General features: G+C 47.3%; 1 protein-coding gene and 1 long non-coding RNA gene across 6 annotated transcripts in view; one reads left to right on the forward strand and one right to left on the reverse strand.

The window, feature by feature from the left end:
- IKZF4 (IKAROS family zinc finger 4) overlaps positions 1-18,322 on the forward strand; it is a 32,061-nt gene that overhangs the window by 1,121 nt on the left and 12,618 nt on the right. The window contains exons 2-4 of one of the 5 annotated variants that reach the window (XM_025403790.1): positions 3,244-3,321; positions 10,355-10,406; positions 17,697-17,801. In XM_025403790.1, coding sequence (XP_025259575.1) covers positions 10,367-10,406; positions 17,697-17,801 — 145 coding nt within the window. In that variant the 5' untranslated portion in view covers positions 3,244-3,321; positions 10,355-10,366. Of the gene's footprint in view, positions 1-3,243; positions 3,322-10,354; positions 10,407-13,681; positions 14,217-16,308; positions 16,403-17,696; positions 17,802-18,322 lie in introns of those variants that run through there. The other 4 variants (XM_025403787.1, XM_025403791.1, XM_025403792.1 and 1 more) reach the window with 4 other exon arrangements.
- On the reverse strand, positions 1,584-17,734 carry LOC112635576. The gene is made up of 3 exons (XR_003121944.1): positions 17,672-17,734; positions 3,366-3,505; positions 1,584-1,763 (listed from the first exon to the last, which is right to left on the reverse strand). It is a non-coding gene; the product is annotated as an uncharacterized LOC112635576 (long non-coding RNA).

Raw genomic sequence — 18,322 nt, forward strand, 5'->3', positions numbered from 1 at the left:
ACAGAGCAAGACTCCATCTCAAAAAAAAAAAAAAGAAAAAAATTATGATTAGTCCTGTCTGGGAGCAGTAAAATGTTTAACGGAACGTGGACCTTTAGATATGTTCATGAAATATTGTACCCCAATCCCCCTCCAAGGTCAAGAACTTATGAACTCTGCTTCCAGAATTTTTTTTTTTTTTTTTTTTGAGACCGAGTGTCGCTCTTGTTGCCCAGGCTTGAGTGCAATGGCACAATCTTGGCTCACTGCAACCTCCATCTCCCGGGTTCAAGCGATTCTCCTGCCTCAGCCTCCCAAGTAACTGGGATTACAGGCGCCCGCCACCACCCCTGGCTAATTTTTTGTATTTTTAGTAGAGATGGGGTTTCACCATGTTGGCCAGGCTGGTCTCGAACTTCTGACCTCAGGTGATCCACCCGTCTTGGCCTCCCAAAGTGCTGGGATTACAGGCATGAGTCACCATGCCTGGCCAGAAAATTTTTTGCATACCTTATTTCGCCCCATTTCCTTCTCTCATGAACAAAACTATCTCGTGTTGTGACTCTTTATCAACCCTCGCTTATATGTCTAGTAGTTCCTACTGTGCCTGTCTCCCCGGCCTGTGCCCTCAAAGCATCAATGGTGGGCATGGTATGTTCCTGACATGCTCACATGTCAGCTTTAGGTGTTCCAACATCATAGTCAACCAGATGACCATTGAAGCCTGTCTCCCCTTACTGATACTTGCTCACTTTGCCTGGGTGAAGATACATGTTCATATCCTTAAGGAAGCATGAAAATGTTGTCTGACTACCTAGAATATTTCCACTTAAGATAACTCAGATTCTGAGGATAAGGCCAGATAAAAGGCCAAATCAGACAATCTTTGAAAGCATAGTGTTTCCTTTGGTTGGGGCACCAGCTGGTAATCCCTCACCTCCTCATGGACCTGCCAGTAGATCTGTGAATCATGCTCCATCATTTGCAGGAGGACTTCAGCTTTCCCTACTAACAGCCTAAAGCTAGAGAATCCAGACAGCCCCTTGGATCATGAGAACAGTCAGATGAGTAGCTCCTGAGATAAAAATAAAATCTTAAAAGAAGAAAATAGCTTTACCATTGGGAAGCAAGAGAAGTTTCACTGGAGCTTCTGGGGTGGGCTTCAGGATGGTGAGAGCTGCCCTCATTTTGGCAGCTTCAGAATTATACCTTGCCCTAGTCAATAGAAGTTCATGTCTCAAACACAAAATATAATGTCTTTGTTGCCCACTGAGTGCAGTGAGTTAGTTGAATTGTAGCTTTTGGGCAATCCCCTTCCTCTGAGTAGGTTAAGGGTAAGGCATATTTCAGGACTTGGCTCAGAAATAAGTCCTGACTTTTTTCCAGTGAAAATGCAACGGAAAGTCTCTTTATATCCTCTTAGTTTGAAATCTGCAGCTTGAACTTCCCAGCATGGGAGAAACTTATCCCACCTTTCACCCTACCCCCCACACACAGCAGTATCCACAAAGGAATTATTTTTTTCCCCAACTGGCCACCTCTCTCTGTCTCTACACACACACACACACACACACACACACACCCCCAAAGAAAAAGAAAGATAGGTATTTCTAGCCTCATTTTACTCTGTAGGAACAAATAAGAATGTGGGACCCTGTGAGTGTGGACAATACCACAGGCAGAGGGACTCCCTTTCTTTATTGGTCTGTTGACTCTGCTGAAGAAAGCTTTGAATTCCAGGCTTTGATTTGCTTCCTTTTCTTAAAAGAGTTATGAACTCTGTTCTGGAAACAGAGAGATAGGTTCAAAGTTTATCAGACAAAAGCATCTAAGAAAGGGTAGTGCTGATATGAATGCTGATATGAATGACCTGGTCCAGCTGGGGATAGGATCCACATTGTAGGCTCTGATGCAATACATATGCTGGGGTAGTCCTCGAGCTAAGAGGCCGTTTCTACTTTAAAGAGACTTAATGACCATCTAGTTTGGGGTTTTCCTCAGGTCCATTATCTCTGAAAAGAGACATAGGAGGAAGAGGATTATTTATCCTCCCATTCATAAGCCTGTGTTTCCTGTTCAAAGATTTAGGTCACCAAGACGCAGACCCAAAAACCATTCATTTAATAACCCAAGAAAGAAGGCAAGCAGGGTGGCCCAAATCTTCCAACTGGGGCAAGATTTAATAAAGTGTTCCAGTAGAAAGAACCCTCTAATGGTAACTTGGGCTCTACATGTCCTACTTCTGTTGTTAACCAGATGGGTGACTCTGGGCTTAGTTTCTTCTGTTAAAAACCAGGAAATTGGCCGGGCGCGGTGGCGCAAGCCTGTAATCCCAGCACTTTGGGAGGCCGAGACGGGCGGATCACGAGGTCAGGAGATCGAGACCATCCTGGCTAACACGGTGAAACCCCGTCTCTATTAAGAAATACAAAAAACTAGCCGGGCGAGGTGGCGGGCGCCTGTAGTCCCAGCTACTCGGGAGGCTGAGGCCGGAGAATGGCGTGAACCCGGGAGGCGGAGCTTGCAGTGAGCTGAGATCCGGCCACTGCAGTCCAGCCTGGGTGACAGAGCGAGACTCCGTCTCAAAAAAAAAAAAAAAAAAAAAAAAAAAAACCAGGAAATTGTAGGTCATCTCTCAACTCCATTTCAGCTCCAGGATTCCTCAGGTCCTGGAGTACCCCTGCCCTAGACCCTCCACATGAAGAAGAGAGGCTTACCAAATTGGATTGTCAAAGCAAAACTATTAGCAGTGGAGCCTGAAAACATCTTTCTGGCCCAGACAACAGTGAGCTTTTTTGATCAGCATGTATTAGGGACTTTTGGCTACAATTGCAATCAAAGGCAATTGTTCCTGTCTCTTCTACATTTTTTTGCTACTGTACCCTAGTCAGAATAGTTCATTGAGACTTCCCTGTAATTTCAAACTTCACTTGAGAGCACTAACCCTGTTTTGGGCATCTTTGGCTTTAAAACTGATTATTATAAGACTCAAATTGAATTTCCCTGCTCTGCTTTCTCCACCCCTGCCCAAACATACCACTGAACAGCAGTGACTTTGTGAGGACTTTCTATCAACAGAGAGCTATACTTCGGGGTATACCCAAAAACCCCAAAAAGTATCATCTCCTGTGTATCATATCTAGTGATTTAAAGTGTTTAGTTTGGCCCTTTTCCTTCATTCCTTATGTCCTGAAATGAGACATGGGAGGGATAGGATTGTTTCTTCTCCCACTCATAAACCTTAGCCTTCTCTCTCTTCTGCAGTCTACATGGGGAGGACAGAGAAGCGCAAAGAACAAGAGAAAAGATGCATCCATCTGAGATCTAAAAGGAGACAATGAGGTGATATTTTCCCCCTGCCCAGGTGTTGTGTTTTCAGCTCTTACTCCTTTTTATTTTAGAGACTGGCCATTCCTAGGATGACCTGGGAATTCATCCCCTCTGCACTGCTCCCCAAGCACTTGGATAATGAAGCTGAGCTGTCTTCAACTGTATTATATGTAGACAGAAAGTCACCATCTACAGCCTGGTGAAAAATGAGTCAGATCTTTCCACTGTAAAGGCAAACACATGAGCTGAGCTAAGATTGGTGGGTTTCCTTCAGAGAGCACTAGGTTGACCCTAAAGATTATTTCAGAGCTGCAAATTGCTTGATGTCTAGATCTTTTTCCTGGAAAGGAGCTTGCAGACAATGGCTAATTCCATACCTTTCCCTGGCCCCTTTGCCTCTTCTTCCTCCTAATTATGCAAAGCTTTTGATAGAGAGCAGAGCCAGCTATGTGATTCCAACATGTTTTTGCTCAGATTTCATTCAGTTCAGGAAGGCACAGATAGTAGAGGATGATGCTGTGGGTTTGCTCTACTTGTAGCACCTGAATGGCTCACACCCAAGGCACATGGGAAGTTCTGTCTTTTTAATAACCACTGGTCTCCACCTGAGAACCCAGGTACTAAGGGAAAATGGAGAAAAATTTTCCACTTCTGCCTGTTATAGTTTGGGAATAATAACACAAACATGGTATGGATCCTTGCCATTCTCTCTACCTTCACCCTCTTTCCCAACAATATTCTGCTCATGACCTTTTACCCCCTAGGCCACAATAAGCATGTGTTAAATGACTTTTTTTTTTTTTTTTTGAGATGGAGTTTCGCTCTTGTTGCCCAGTCTTGAGTGCAATGGCCTGATCTCGGCTGGCTGCAACCTCTACCTCCAGGGTTCAAGTCATTCTCCTGCCTCAACCTCCCAAGTAGCTGGGATTATAGGCATGCACCACCACCCCCAGCTAATTTTGTATTCTTAGTAGAGACGAGGTTTCTTCATGTTGGTCACGCTGGTCTCAAACTCCCGACCACAGGTGATCCACCCGCCTTGGCCTCCCAAAGTGCTGGGATTACTGGCGTGAGCCACCACACCTGGCCTAAATGACTTTTTTTTTTTTTTTTTTTTGAGATGGAGTCTCACACTTTCACCTAGGCTAGAGTGCAGTGGTGCGATCTCCGCTCACTGCAAGCTCCGCCTCCCGGGTTCACGCCATTCTCCTGCCTCAGCCTCCCAAGTAGCTGGGATTACAGGCACCCACCACCACGCCCAGCTGATTTTTTTGTATGTTTAGTAGAGACGGGGTTTCACTGTGTTGGCCAGGATGGTCTTCATCTCTTGACCTCGTGATCCGCCCGCCTCGGCCTCCCAAAGTGCTAGGATTACAAGCGTGAGCCACCGCGCCTGGCCTAAATGACTTTTTTTTTAAGGTCTCACTATGTTGACCAGGCTGGCCTACAACTCCTAGACTCAAGCAGTCCTCTTGCCTTGGCCTCCCAAAGTGCTGGGATTACAGGTATGGACCACCATGCCTGGCCTAAATTCCAGTTTTGAAGTGTTACTGGATTAAACAGGATTCTTTAGAGTATTTGAAGAGTTTTAATCACTTGTGATGTCCGTCTTATTTCAGGCTTTCGGAGCCACCACATAGAGAAAACCTCACTTTCTCACATTTTTATCACCAATACTTAGAGCCGTGAGAATGTTTCTGGGGAAAGAGGGGTGGTAGCTGATACCTGATCTCCTCTTGGAAATCAGACTCTGGATTCGTCCTCACTGCTGCCTGTCAGGGAGCCTGGTGGGAAATCTTCTGTCTGGAAAGGATGCCCATTCCTGTTCAAATGTGTTATCATGTTGGTGGGAGAAAGCCAGGGCCATGGAGGACTCTTGTTTATGCCAAGTGGATTCAAACAAATGGGGAAGAGCTAGGCACAGTGGCACATGCACCTGTAGTCCCAACTACTCATGAGGCTGAGGAAGGATTGCTTGAGGCCAGGAGTTTGAGGCTGTAGTGTGCTGTGATTGTGCCCGTGGACAGCCACTGCACTCCAGCCCAGACAACATAGTGAGATCCCATCTCTAGTAAATATAATAAATAAGAACAGGGAAGAAAATTTGTGTCTCCAGAGGTTACAATGACCAGCGTTTCCTCCCTCCTCACAGAGATATTCCTTTTGAATTGGAACACTGATTGTTTCTAGTTGCTTTGTATTCAGCTCAGAGCTCAATTTACAGTACATATGTGTCTACCCCCCCATCACTGAGTGACAGTTATGTTGCTTTATTTATTTATTTATTTCGTGACAGAGTCTCACTCTGTCACCCAGGCTGGAGTGCAATGGCGTGATCTCGGCTCACTCCAACCTCTGTCTCCAGGGTTCAAACAATTCTTATGCCTCAGCCTCCCAAGCAGCTGGGACTACAGGCGCGTACCACCAAGCCCAGCTAATTTTTGTAGTTTTATTAAAGACGGGGTTTCACCACGTTGGCCAGGCTGATCTTGAACTCCTGACCTCAAGTGATCCGCCTGCCTCAGCCTCCCAAAGTGCTGGGATTACAGGTGTGAGCCACCGCCCCCAGCCGACAGTTATGTTGCTTTAAAGCCAATCTCCTTCCAAGATCTTTGATCTAAAACTGTCTCATGTAACTAACTTCCCTCTCCTTATACCTCCTCCTCTTGCAATGTGTCTCCAATTGGCACTGCCTAATTTGACCCATTTCCTCTAAGGAGATACTAAGATCTGCCTGGCTGGTTAGGCAGGGGAGGAGGTGCTTTGAGGGGTAGAGAGTAGGAAGGCTGGGCGGGATGTGCTGCAGGGAGACTTGAGCAAAGAGTAAAGTACATCTACTGATTTGCTCCTGGTTTGCACAGAAAACCAGGAGTGAGAACAGCAGAGTTTCAATCCAATACCCTCTCACTTCCAGGGTTACCAACTTGGTATTAAAACCAGCGCGGTGGCTCACGCCTGTAATCCCAACGCTTTGGGAGGCTGAGGAGGACAGATCACCTGAGGTCAGGGGTTCGAGACCAGCCTGGCCAACCTGGCAAAACCCCATCTCTACTAAAAATACAAAAATTAGCTGGGCGTGTTGGCGCACACCTGTAATCCCAGCTACTCAGGAGGCTGAGGCAGGAGAATCACTTGAACCCGGGATGCAGAGGTTGCAGTGAGCCGAGATCATGCCACTGCACTCCAGCCTGAGTGACAGATCGAGACTCCGTCTCAAAAAGAAAAAGAAAAAAAGAAACAAAAACCCAGCTGGAGGCAGCTAAGTACTGATTTTGCCCAAGATGTGTCACAGAGCACATGTTAAGAGCAATTAAGCAGGAAAACTCAGCTTGCTGTTAGAAAGAAAGTCCAACTCAGAAAACAACTCCTTCAGACCCTTCTGGAAATTGTTTTGGGGCCATTTGGGCAGAAGTCCAAGAATGAGATACACTTCCTGAGCCAGTGCTAGCTGAATGCTATGCTTCACCTGTTCTGCCCACCTAGTGCTTGTCTAGCCCTTCATTCATGGAGGCATTAGGCATACTGCATGCACACACATACACACACACACAAAAAAAATACGAGCATATTTCTTCCTGTAGAGCCAGCTTGACTTGTTCTTCCTTTTAAAGTAACAGACCCCACTCCCACAGGGATCGCACCAAAGGAAAAGATGCCTTACCTGATGTTAGAACCAGGGAAAAGAATTAGCCAAGTGTGGTTGTCCATGCCAGTAGTCCCAACTACTCAGAAGGCTGAGGCAGGAGAATTGCTTGAACCTGAGAGCCAAACTCATGCCACTGCACTCCAGCCTGGGCAACACAGTGAGACTCCATCTCAAAAACAAAACAAAAACAGGGAAAAGCAAGAAAACCCATGAAAGCCTTGAGTAGCCTGGCTTTTGAAAGATTTAATAGAAGGAGGACACCTCAGAGAGGCAGGCAACTTGTGTTCTTGTTCTTGTTCTATTCTCACCATGAACCCTGGGACAAGTAACTTCACTGCTCTCAGCCTCAGTTTCTCTCAGTTTCTCTAAGCAGAAAACAGGAAAATCCTGCTCACTCTTGCCTCTCCTGCATGGGGAGGTGTGTGAGGGAAGTTTCAAGTGGCACTTTGGGGTTTTTTTTGTTTTGTTTTGTTTCGTTTTGTTTTGTTTGAGACAATGTCTTGCTCTTGTCGCCCAGGCTGGAGTGCAATGGCACAATCTCAGCTCACTGCAACCCCCGTCTCCTGGGTTCAAGCAATTCTCCTGCCTCAGCCTCCCGAGTAGCTGGGACTACAGGTGCACCCCACCACGCCCGGCTAATTTTTGTATTTTAGTCGAGATGGGGTTTTGCCATGTTGGCCAGGCTGGTCTCGAACTCCTGACCTCATGATCCGCCCACCTCAGCCTCCCAAAGTGCTGGAATTACAGGTGTGAGCCACCACGCCCAGCTTCAAGTGGCACTTTGAACTTTGCATTCTTTTTTTTTTTTTTGAGATGGAGTCTCCCTTTGTTGCCCAGGCTGGAGTGCAGTGGCGTGATCTCTGCTCACTGCAACCTACACCTCCCCGGTTCAAGCAATTCTGCCTCAGCCTCCCGAGTAGCTGGGATTATAGGTGTGCACCAACACGCCCAGCTAATTTTTTTGTATTTTTAGTAGAGATGGGGTTTCACCATGATGGCCAGGCTGGTCTCGAACTCCTGACCTGAGGTGATCCACCCATCTCGCCCTCTCAAAGAGCTGGGATTACAGGCGTGGGCCGCCACGCCCAGCTCAAGCTTTCCATTCATTTTGAAAAGCCCCAAAGGGCAATTATGAATCTAACGATTTGGAAACGAAAGGGGCCCTCAATACCAGACTGCCCTCCTTTATCTTTTGATCTCTATCTCAAGTTGCATGGCTAGTTCCAGAGAGTATGAGTTCTCTAACAACTGTAGACTTGGGCTCTTCTAATCATTGTTCCTAAGGGACCCTTCAAGGAACCACTTATTATTGTGGCTTGTTCTAGTGGTCTGGTCCCAAAGTTCAGTCCATCCCAGGAAGGATGTCAAGAAAAGAGGGTTAATAAACTTAGAGAATTTTTTTCTCTATGCCCTGGCTTCCTAGGGAAATAGGGTTGATACTAGGAATCTCTCTGACAAAATTTAAGAGAGAATTGCTTTGTGAAGTGAAGGTAAGCCCATGTTTCAGGTTTTCTCATGAGCCTTTAAAAGGAGTCTCTCAACTCCAGACAAGAACTGGGTGGGGGGCAGGAAAACAGATACTTTCCTCTGTGTGCCTTCCTGCACCCCCTCACCCCCACCCTCACCTCTCTCAATATACCATTACAAGCAAACCAAATTTTTATCCGTCTGCCTCAGTGAGATCCTTCAAAAAGACCAAGAATCCCCGCAGCAACTCAGACTGTTCCCTTGCCCCATTCTTGCTTCTGCCTCTGCCTCAGGGCGTTTAGTTTTCATCAGATGAGTGGGGGATGCAATTTTTATTTATTTATTTATTTATTTATTTATTTAATTTTATTTTGTTTTATTTTATTTTATTTTTTGTGACCGGGTCTCACTCTGTCACCCAGACTGGAGTACAGTGGCAGGATCTCGGTACACCACAACCTCCACCTCCTAGGCTCAAGTGATTCTCCTGCCTCAGCCTCCCAAGTACCTGGGATTACAGACTCACACCATCGCCCAGCTAATTTTGTTTTGATTTGTTTTTTTAAGAGGCGGAGTTTTGCTCTTGTTGCCCAGGCTGGAGTGCAATGGTGTGATCTCGGGTCACTGCAACCTCCGCCTCCCGGGTTCAAGTGATTCTCCTGCCTCAGCCTCCCGAGTAGCTGGGATTACAGGCATGCACCACCACGCCTGGCTAATTTTTTTTGTATTTTTAGTAGAGATGGGATTTCTCCATGTTGGTCAGGCTGGTCTCAAACTCCTGACCTGAGGGGATCTGCCCGCCTCAGCCTCCCAAAGTGCTGGATTACAGGTGTGAGCCACCAGGCTGGCCGCAATTTTGGATGTATGTACATTTCCACCAGATAGATTTTTTTTCTCTCCTCCCACAGGCTCCTAAAGAGATAATTCATTGCAACAAATTATCACTTTTAAGTGTTCTCAGTTACTGATTGTTTAATACTCTACTGCCAATTACTGCTTGCCTTCCCTCAAATAGACTTTAACCTTCATTTTAAATTCAGACTCCCCCCCCCCGCCTCCTTTTTTAAAATAAGCATAGCAGAGTAATTGATGAGAGGGTGGGGATAACCATTTACAGGTTTAATTTGTTTATCACACCTTCAGTAGAGGACTTATCACTGAACCCTGAGTGGGCTGCTCTTCTCCATCTTCTACTTTTCCTGTCACCATCCCTCACACAACATACTCCCAGACAGAATCCCTTGAATGACTGAACCCAGCTTCTTATTACTACCCCATCTTTAACTGAGGTATAGAGCCTCTGAGGGGCTGTTTCTTTGCCTCCTCAGGGCTGAGGTGTAACCTCCACCTACATACATGGTCTAATCTCAGAATCAAGGACCACTCTGGATTAAGATAGTGTCTGCACCTCAGAGGCTGGGGAGGCCTGCAGAAGTTGTAAATTGGAGGAAATAGTGGGGTTTGTAAATCAGGGTACATTGTCTTTCATCAGGACAAAGTGTAAGGTTTTTCTTGGAGACAGGGTCTCACTTGGTTACCCAGGCTGGAGTGTAGTGGTAAGATCACAGCTCACTGCAGCCTCGACCTCCAGGCTCAAGTGATCCTCTCACCTCAACCTCCTGAATATCTGGGATTACAGGCACATGCCACGATGCATTATTTATTTTTATATTTTGTAGAGATGGGATCTCCCTATATTGCCCAGGCTGGTCTCAAACCCCTGGGCTCAAGCGATCCTCCCACCTTCTTCCCAAAGCACTACGATTACAGGCATTGAGCCACAGTGCCTGGCTAAGGTTTTTCTTCTTTAGGATAGTATCAGACCATGCTTAAGTGCTCCTTTAGGTTTCTTGCTAACTCAAGAATGTTAAAGAGAAGCCTCCTCCCTTCCCAGAGCTATCTTCTAATAGCAGCTATTTTCTCTTTCAACAGAATCTCTTTAAAATGGACATAGAAGACTGCAATGGCCGCTCCTATATGTCTGGTATGCCTTCTGTGTGTTCTGTTTGTTAGGGGCTGGAAGCAGATGCTCTCCTGTAGAGCAGAGCAGAGAGCCTTTAGCCTAGGCACATAGCCTCTAAATGTCCTAGTCACACAGCTAACTCTCATGCTTGGTGGCCGTTGGTAGTGTGCAATTATTTTGGTGATCTTACATTCCCTAAATAGTAATTCTCTTTTACAGACTTCTTGGGGGATGGAGGAAGGGAATAGGAGGGGAATATGAGCGGACATCATTAGAAGAATAATTTGAAGCAAATAGATGGAAAGAAGACGTGGTTCCTTCTCCTTTGCTCTGAAGTCACCAGCCAAACATGAAATCCTGTTCTATCCAGATAGAGTGGCACAAGGTTTCAAACCTCAAAGGCCTGCGAGGGCCAGGTGGTTGTGTGAATGAGTGAAGTAAAGTTAGGATAATAAGCAGAAAAGAATGGTGGGGGCCGTCATGAAGTAGAGAACATATGTCCCACTTAAAAGGACAGCAGCTTTCAGTGTCCACTAGAACTTACCATGCAGGGCCGGGCGCGGTGGCTCAAGCCTGTAATCCCAGCACTTTGGGAGGCCGAGACGGGCGGATCACAAGGTCAGGAGATCAAGACCATCCTGGCTAACACGGTGAAACCCCGTCTCTACTAAAAAAATACAAAAAAACTAGCCGGGCGAGGTGGCGGGCGCCTGTAGTCCCAGCTACACGGGAGGCTGAGGCAGGAGAATGGCCTAAACCCGGGAGGCGGAGCTTGCAGTGAGCCGAGATCCGGCCACTGCACTCCAGCCCGGGCGACAGAGCGAGACTCCGTCTCAAAAAAAAAAAAAAAAAAAAAAGAACTTATCATGCAGGAATGTGTATCTAGTGTGGCCAAAACTTCTAAATGTTTAGGAGAAATCAGAAATCCAAATTTTTATATGAAATGTCTGCATTTTAAAATAATGACTCAAGGCTGGGCACGGTGGCTCACGCCTGTAATCCCAGCACTTTGGGAGACAGGCAGATCACCCCAGCACTTTGGGAGACAGGCAGATCACCTGAGGTCAGGAGTTCAAGACCAGCCTGGGCAACATGGTGAAACCCCTTCTCTACTAAAAATACAAAAATTAGGCCAGGCACAGTGGCTCACACCTATAATCCCAGCACTTTGGGAAGCCAAGGTGGGCAGATCATGAGGTCAAGAGATCGGGACCATCCTGGCCAACATGGTGAAACCCTCTCTCTACTAAAAATACAAAAATTAGCTGGGCATGGTGGTGCATGCCTGTAGTCCCAGCTACTCAGAAGGCTGAGGCAGGAGAACCTGGGAGGCGGAGGTTGCAGTGAGCCAAGATCATGCCACTGCACTTCAGCCTGGCGACAGAGTGAGACTCCATCTCAAAAAAAAAAAAAAAGAAATAATAGAAACCAAAACTCAGTTTTGATGTGATGAGTATCCCTATCAGAAACCCAAGCATCATTGTGGAAATGACCTATAGCTTATTTTTTACTCTAAAGTAGGACCAATGAAGGAATTATTGGCATGCACTAAAGGAGATAGCAAGATGGGTCAGACACACATATGAGAGTCATTGGCAACACCCGGGTAATGTAAGGTAAGATGTTGACTCTGGCCCCTTTCTTGTTTAAGGAGGGAAGGAGTTGGAATGGGTAAAGGCATTCAATACCTGCCACATGCTTGACAGAATGACAGGGATCAGGCAGACTCGTTTAATTGGAAGACACTTTATTAGAACAAAAGTCATGGCGCTTGTGAGGAGCGAGCCAGTCCTCCTACCTCCTGCTCAGTTAAGCCTATTCAGAAAACCACTACTGAGCAACAAGTACACTTGGGACCCTGCTTTAGTGCTGGGGAACACTCAGATGGATAAAATCCAGTCCCTGCCATAAAGCAGGCAAATGAGAAACTACAAATCCCGTGGAGCTCTTTTCAAACCTGTTTATGGAGAATACTGGATACTCGTGGAAAACTGAGGTGATTTGCTTCACCATGCTATGAAACCAAGTTTTCCCTGCTTTCAGCAGATAGGCATTTCCTAGATAAGAAGTGGCCTTTGCACAGGATGGTTTCTGAATGGAAGTGGAGGCCAGGAACTCCTCCTCTGTACTTTGAGAATTCTAGATGTCAGCAGCTACCTTAGAAAGGGAAAGGGGAAAGTCAAAGTAGGGCTACCATTAGCTCTGAAAAGTACCCCTCTTAGGACTGGGCAAAGCTGTGCTCATCACTGACCCATCTCTCCTGGAAGAGTCATATGGAAGCAGAGGGAAAGGCTGCAGCACGCAGCCCTCCTAAAGCACACTGCGAACCTCCACAGGCCCCCACAGTTCTTCTGTTCCACACCAGGTGACCTTCCCTCATCAGGCCACTTGATGAAAAGGGTATCTCTCCTGTTCTTCCAAGAGATTTGAATTCCTCACAGAACATGATTTAGAAAATCCATCTTTTCTCCCCTTTTCTCTTTTTAAAGCTGCAGATCATTCCCTTCTGGGGCAGGGAAAAGGGGGAGATAAGCAGGAGTCTATTAATTTACGGCACAGATAACCACCCCCTCCATTTTCCTATCTTTCAAGGGAAACAGAGTTGCTCAAACCCAGCTCATGCCATTAATTGACTGAGCAGTGCTTGCCCCGTTTCCTGAGACTGTTAAATGTTTAAGAGAACTTTGGTAGAAAGGGATTCAGGGGTAGGCAACCCAAAGTTTCACAGCCCCTCCCACCCCCAAATTCTTGGAATCAGAAAATGTAGTCTTCCAAAGTAGGTCAGTTTGTCAGTGAGCAGCTCCTCTGAAAGGGAAGGGAGCAGAGGCCTTGTCCTGATAGAGGGCGGATTCATCCAGGGCTTTCGGCTGCTGGGGCCCCAGGGGCACAGGAGGGAGGGGAAGTGGGGAGACCATACCAGCCTTTTTGCCTGGGATCTGAAAGGTCTCAGGGCCATGGAGCAACACTAGCCTGACACCAGACTGCTGGGCCCTCTCGCCGCTGGAAAGGAGGAGGCTGTCAGTCCCCAGATCTAGAGAGCAACCTTCCTCCTGGAGGAGGAGGGAAAGAGTTTGGTGGGGGAGGGGCTTTCTGCCGATCTGAGAGCCTTGAAGCTGTCCGTGTCCTGGGCCCCATGACCTCTGGGGCCTTGGCTTCCCCAGCTGGCAGAGGATTGGGCCTTCCCTGGGGCCCCCCCTTTCTCCTTCCCACCCGCAGGCCCATCCATCTCTCTCTCTCTCTCTCTCTCTCTCTCTCTCTCTCTCTCTCTCTCTCTCTCTCGCTCTCTCGCACACACTCTTGCCTCCCTCAGGCATTTGTTGTGCAGTTCCTCTTTGTCTGCTGGGCACGAGGGGCAACGGCATCTGCCTTTCCCTCCCTGTGCACACACCCACCACCCACCCCCTGCACTGTCTTGGAAAAGGGATGCTGTAGCCTAGCATCTCCCCCACCATATACACATATACATTCTCTCCAGCCCCCTCCCCAAGCACATCCAAGCGTGCTCTCCCCTCTCCCTCTCTCTCTCTCCCTCTCTCTCTCTCTCTCTCACACACACACACACACACACTCAACACACATACACCCTGGGCTGAGCTGCTCTTGCTGGCTACAGCCGTGGGCCTCTGCTCACCGTGCCGCTGCTGCTGCCTGCGAAATGACGGCGGTTCCCCTCACTTCCAGGAATCCACGCTTCCTGGAAGGTGAGTGGCTGGGCTCACCCCTGCCTGCCACTGAGACGCAGACATGCATACACCACCCGCACTCCCTCGCCGTTTCCAAGGCGGCGGCCGCGTTCGCACCCCAGGGTCTCACCGGCAAGGGAAGGATAATGTAAGTTCAGGCAGAAGGCGGCTAGTGGAGGGAGGAAGGGGGGTGCTGGGGCTAGGGAGCCAATTCAGTAACTACTCCCAAGCCTGAGGAGATGGAGAGGATGGGGGCTGTGTGTGTGTATGTGTGTGTGTGTGTGCGCGCGCGTGTGTGTATGTGTGTAGCGGGGGAGGGGGCGTTCCTCCTTATACTTGCGGAGGATGGGAAAGGGTGTTTGGTGTTGCTAAGCAAAGACGGCGACTTGGACAGTGGGAGCCTGTGGTGACATCTTGATTAGGCCTTGGGGATAGAGGTAGAGCTGCCTGGGGTGAAATACCGAGACAGGCCTGGGTGGGAAGGGGTAGTGGAGAAAATCAAGGTAAGGAAGAGGAGCCTTGGCAAGCAGATGCCTCAGCCTGGAACAGAGATCTGAGGGGCCTCAGCCTCCTCCCCACAAAAGAGCTGAGGATGGGCGTCTTTCTTTGCTCTTCTACCCACTATTCCCTCCTAGCAGGCTAGGATCCTGCCACCCTGGAGCCCATGGTCAAGAAAGGGAAAGCAGTTATGATGAGGTCCCTTGCAGAGAAGTGTGGAGGTTCTCCAAGCTCATGGCTATTCCCTAGATGTAGCCACTATGTAAAGGTCTCAAGGAAAGGCAGCAGGAGTGGAGGGCTGACCTCCTTTAACATGTGAAACACCTTTAGCTTGTGGCCTGTTTCCCAGTTCCTTTCTCTCCCTCCTACTTTTCAGCCTTTACCTACCTCCCAGTTCCTCTGATGTGAACCTCATGATTTGGCTTTGCCCTCTGGGGGTTCAGCCAATCTATGATGACTTTGAGCAAGAACATTTCTCAGAGACCTAAGAGCAGCCTTAATTCTTGGCTTTGACAGTCTGGGATTTCTTGGGAGTCCCAGACTTTTGAAATTCCCATACTGGGGTTTCTGGGGCTGAGAGAGGAACTGCTAAACTTCCTAAATCTTACTCTAGTCCCCTTCACCCGAGCTAGAATTCAAAATCCTTGGTGCCCACGAAAGCCTTTCTGACTCCTGAAACAGATTCATTACACATATATATTAGCCCCATGAAAGTAGACTTGAGCCTGATTTTCCCCTTACCTTCATCTTTTTTTTTTTTTTTTTTTTTGAGACGGAGTCTCACTCTGTCGCCCGGGCTGGAGTGCAGTGGCACGATCTCAGCTCACTGCAAGCTCCGCATCCCGGGTTCCCGCCATTCTCCTGCCTCAGCCTCCCAAGTAGCTGGGACTACAGGCGCCCGCCACCTCACCCGGCTAATTTTTTTGTATTTTTTTAGTAGAGACGGGGTTTCACCGTGTTAGCCAGGATGGTCTCGATCTCCCGAACTCGTGATCCACCCGTCTCGGCCTCCCAAAGTGCTGGGATTACAGGCTTGAGCCACCACGCCCGGCCCCTTACCTTAATCTTAGGGAGGGCAATAGCATCAAAGAGCCTCTTGAATTACTGGTATGACTCCTGCTCCTCTTCCTGCTTCTGGGCCTTAATTGGGAAAGCCACAAAAGATACTTTCCCCTCAGTGTTTCTAAGTGTACCTTTAAATATATTTTCCTCCATATAGCAAGTCCCTGGCCTCAAGAGGCAGCCTCAGCTGAATAAGCTGGGACCAGCGATGGATTTCCAGCAAGTTCACTCATCCTTTTAGGGTCAAGGCCTCAAAACCAAGTGCCCTGTTCTTCCCTGATTAGTAACATCAAGTGATTTAGGGCAAGTCAGCACTAATAAAGGGAATAAGAAGATACCCTTTTCAGCCCTTCTAACCCTAGTAAACCCTACACTTAGTTGAAACGACATATTTAAAACTGGCTCTGAGTCTACAAATCTCAACCCACAATCCTGAGATGCTCACTTCATGATATGTGTGTGGTTCCAATTTTAGGCAACCTTTTCAGGTAACCATGGCTCACCTAAAGATCCCCAGCTGGGAAAACTCCGCTTCAAGCCATAAGGCTTTTTCTATAGATAGTGAACAAATTTCCTCAGGCTTTGACGGGATAAATGGGGAAAATGGGACTTTAGGAGAGGATATGAATGAGAAATGGTCCCAAAGTCCTGAGTGGTTGTTTTCTTCCCACTGACCAAAGCTGGAGAGGGATCCCTCAGGAGGGTGTGTTCCGGATTTCTTGCCTCAGGCCCAAGACTCCAACCATTTTATAATGGAATCTTTATTTTGTGAAAGTAAGTATGTACATAGCTGGGCAATTGGGTAAAGTACTAATAGGTGGACTTCAGGGATGAATTTTAGGCTTCCTCTCTCTCTCTTGCACTCTCTCTTGCTCTTTCTCGCTCTCTCTCGTCCATATTTAGGCCTGTGTGCACACATCCATGCATGTTCATGTTAGCAGATAATGTAGAAGGCTACCAGTATGTTTATCCCAATAGGTATGTTCTCTTTATATGTATCTACATATGTGCTGTGTCTCTGTGTGTGTTTATCTACATGTATTTTTATTTCACCTATGTATTTGTGCAGAAGATTGCGGGGAGGAGGGATTTTTTTTTTAGAAAGACATTCATATCTTTCTTTAGGTATGTTATCTGATTTCAAAAAACATGAAAGCCTCAAAAAGCATTTTTACAAAGCAATTTATCAAAAAATTAAAACAAATATACTGAGAATAAATTGATCACTTAACAGTCAGTGGACATCAAATAGTAAACATGTGATTGGAATCAGATCAATAGGAGACTTTCTGGAGTAATCAAATTTTTGCTGAATTTAGAAAGTCTAAAGGGCCCAAATTCTTCCCTACTAAGACGGTGACCCCCAATTGGCTCGGTAGGTGGTGGTGAAGGACATGGACACTTATTGTCTATGATCCCAGTTCCACACTAGCAGCTATGTAACCTTAGACAAGTAACATAACCTCTTTTGTACCTCAGTTGCCTCATCTGAAAAAATCATGATATTAGCACCTACTTTATATAGTCGTTGTGAAGATTAAATGAAATTATTCATTTCAAGTGCATAGAATAAAGCCTGGCACATAGTAAGTATTCAATTAATATCATTAGCTGCTATGATGATCACTAATATTATCATTAGATTCAGGGACAATTCCAGTTGCCTTTCCTGCAGATCCTGAACCTGGCTGGGGGCTCCGGAGAGGACCAGTAGGGAAGAATGTCTGTCCTGAACATCTGTCCCTTCTGCAGCCCCCATTTTTCTCTCCGCCCTGGCACGCCCAGCCCCAGCCTGGCTTCCTGTGGACGTCAGGCAGTGATGCTCTTCCCCTCAGGCCTAGATAAAGGTAGGGTAGGCAAGGCCCAGTCACTGAGCTCACGGAAGGCAGCACCAGGCATCCAGACTGGTGGGGGCGCAAGGTATGGTGCCCAGCATACAACACTGCCTTGTACATGGCTATGAAGGAAATATTTGTGAAATTTAACTGAATTTTTTTAAAAGATTAGGCAATGGACAGTAGATAACTCCAGCTCCAGCTTTACCTGCCCTCTTGTTCTCTCCTCCAAGGTAGCGGGGACTCATCTCTGGAGAAGGAGTTCCTCGGGGCCCCAGTGGGGCCCTCGGTGAGCACCCCCAACAGCCAGCACTCTTCTCCCAGCCGCTCACTCAGCGGTAAGTGTAACCTCCTACCACCTCCTGGCAGTAGGCACACCCTTTTGCGTTTGGCCTTCAGTTCACCTTCCACTGGCAACCATTTCCCCGTTGTCACCTCCTACTGGTCTCCTGCTTAGTCTGTAAGAGCAATAAGGAGACCAGTGTCTAGGGTTTTTCTGGCTTCTGAAAGGACAGTGAATAGTCACTGGCAGACTAGGGTGGAATTAAAAGAGGTATAGGTGGGATTAAGGTAAAGGTTTCAAAGAGAAATTATGGAATTAGAGAAGCAGGTAGATAGAAATGGTCATCAGGTGGAGTTAGATAGGAAATAGAGAGTAGAAGGACCTCCCCATCTCCCCACAGCCCATTCGCCTACCCAGACAGGGTCCCCATGACTGCTCCTCCCCAGCTGGCCCTAGATCTGTGACATTCTCTAAATGGTTGGAATAGCCAGGAATGTAGGTCGGAACTAGAGCCAAAGCCTTCTCCTCAATGGTTCCTCCTTCCTTTATCCCTCCTGCCCTGCCTCAGAGTTTTAT

Source organism: Theropithecus gelada, chromosome 11 (assembly GCF_003255815.1).
Source record: "Theropithecus gelada isolate Dixy chromosome 11, Tgel_1.0, whole genome shotgun sequence".
Classification (NCBI taxonomy): domain Eukaryota; kingdom Metazoa; phylum Chordata; class Mammalia; order Primates; family Cercopithecidae; genus Theropithecus; species Theropithecus gelada.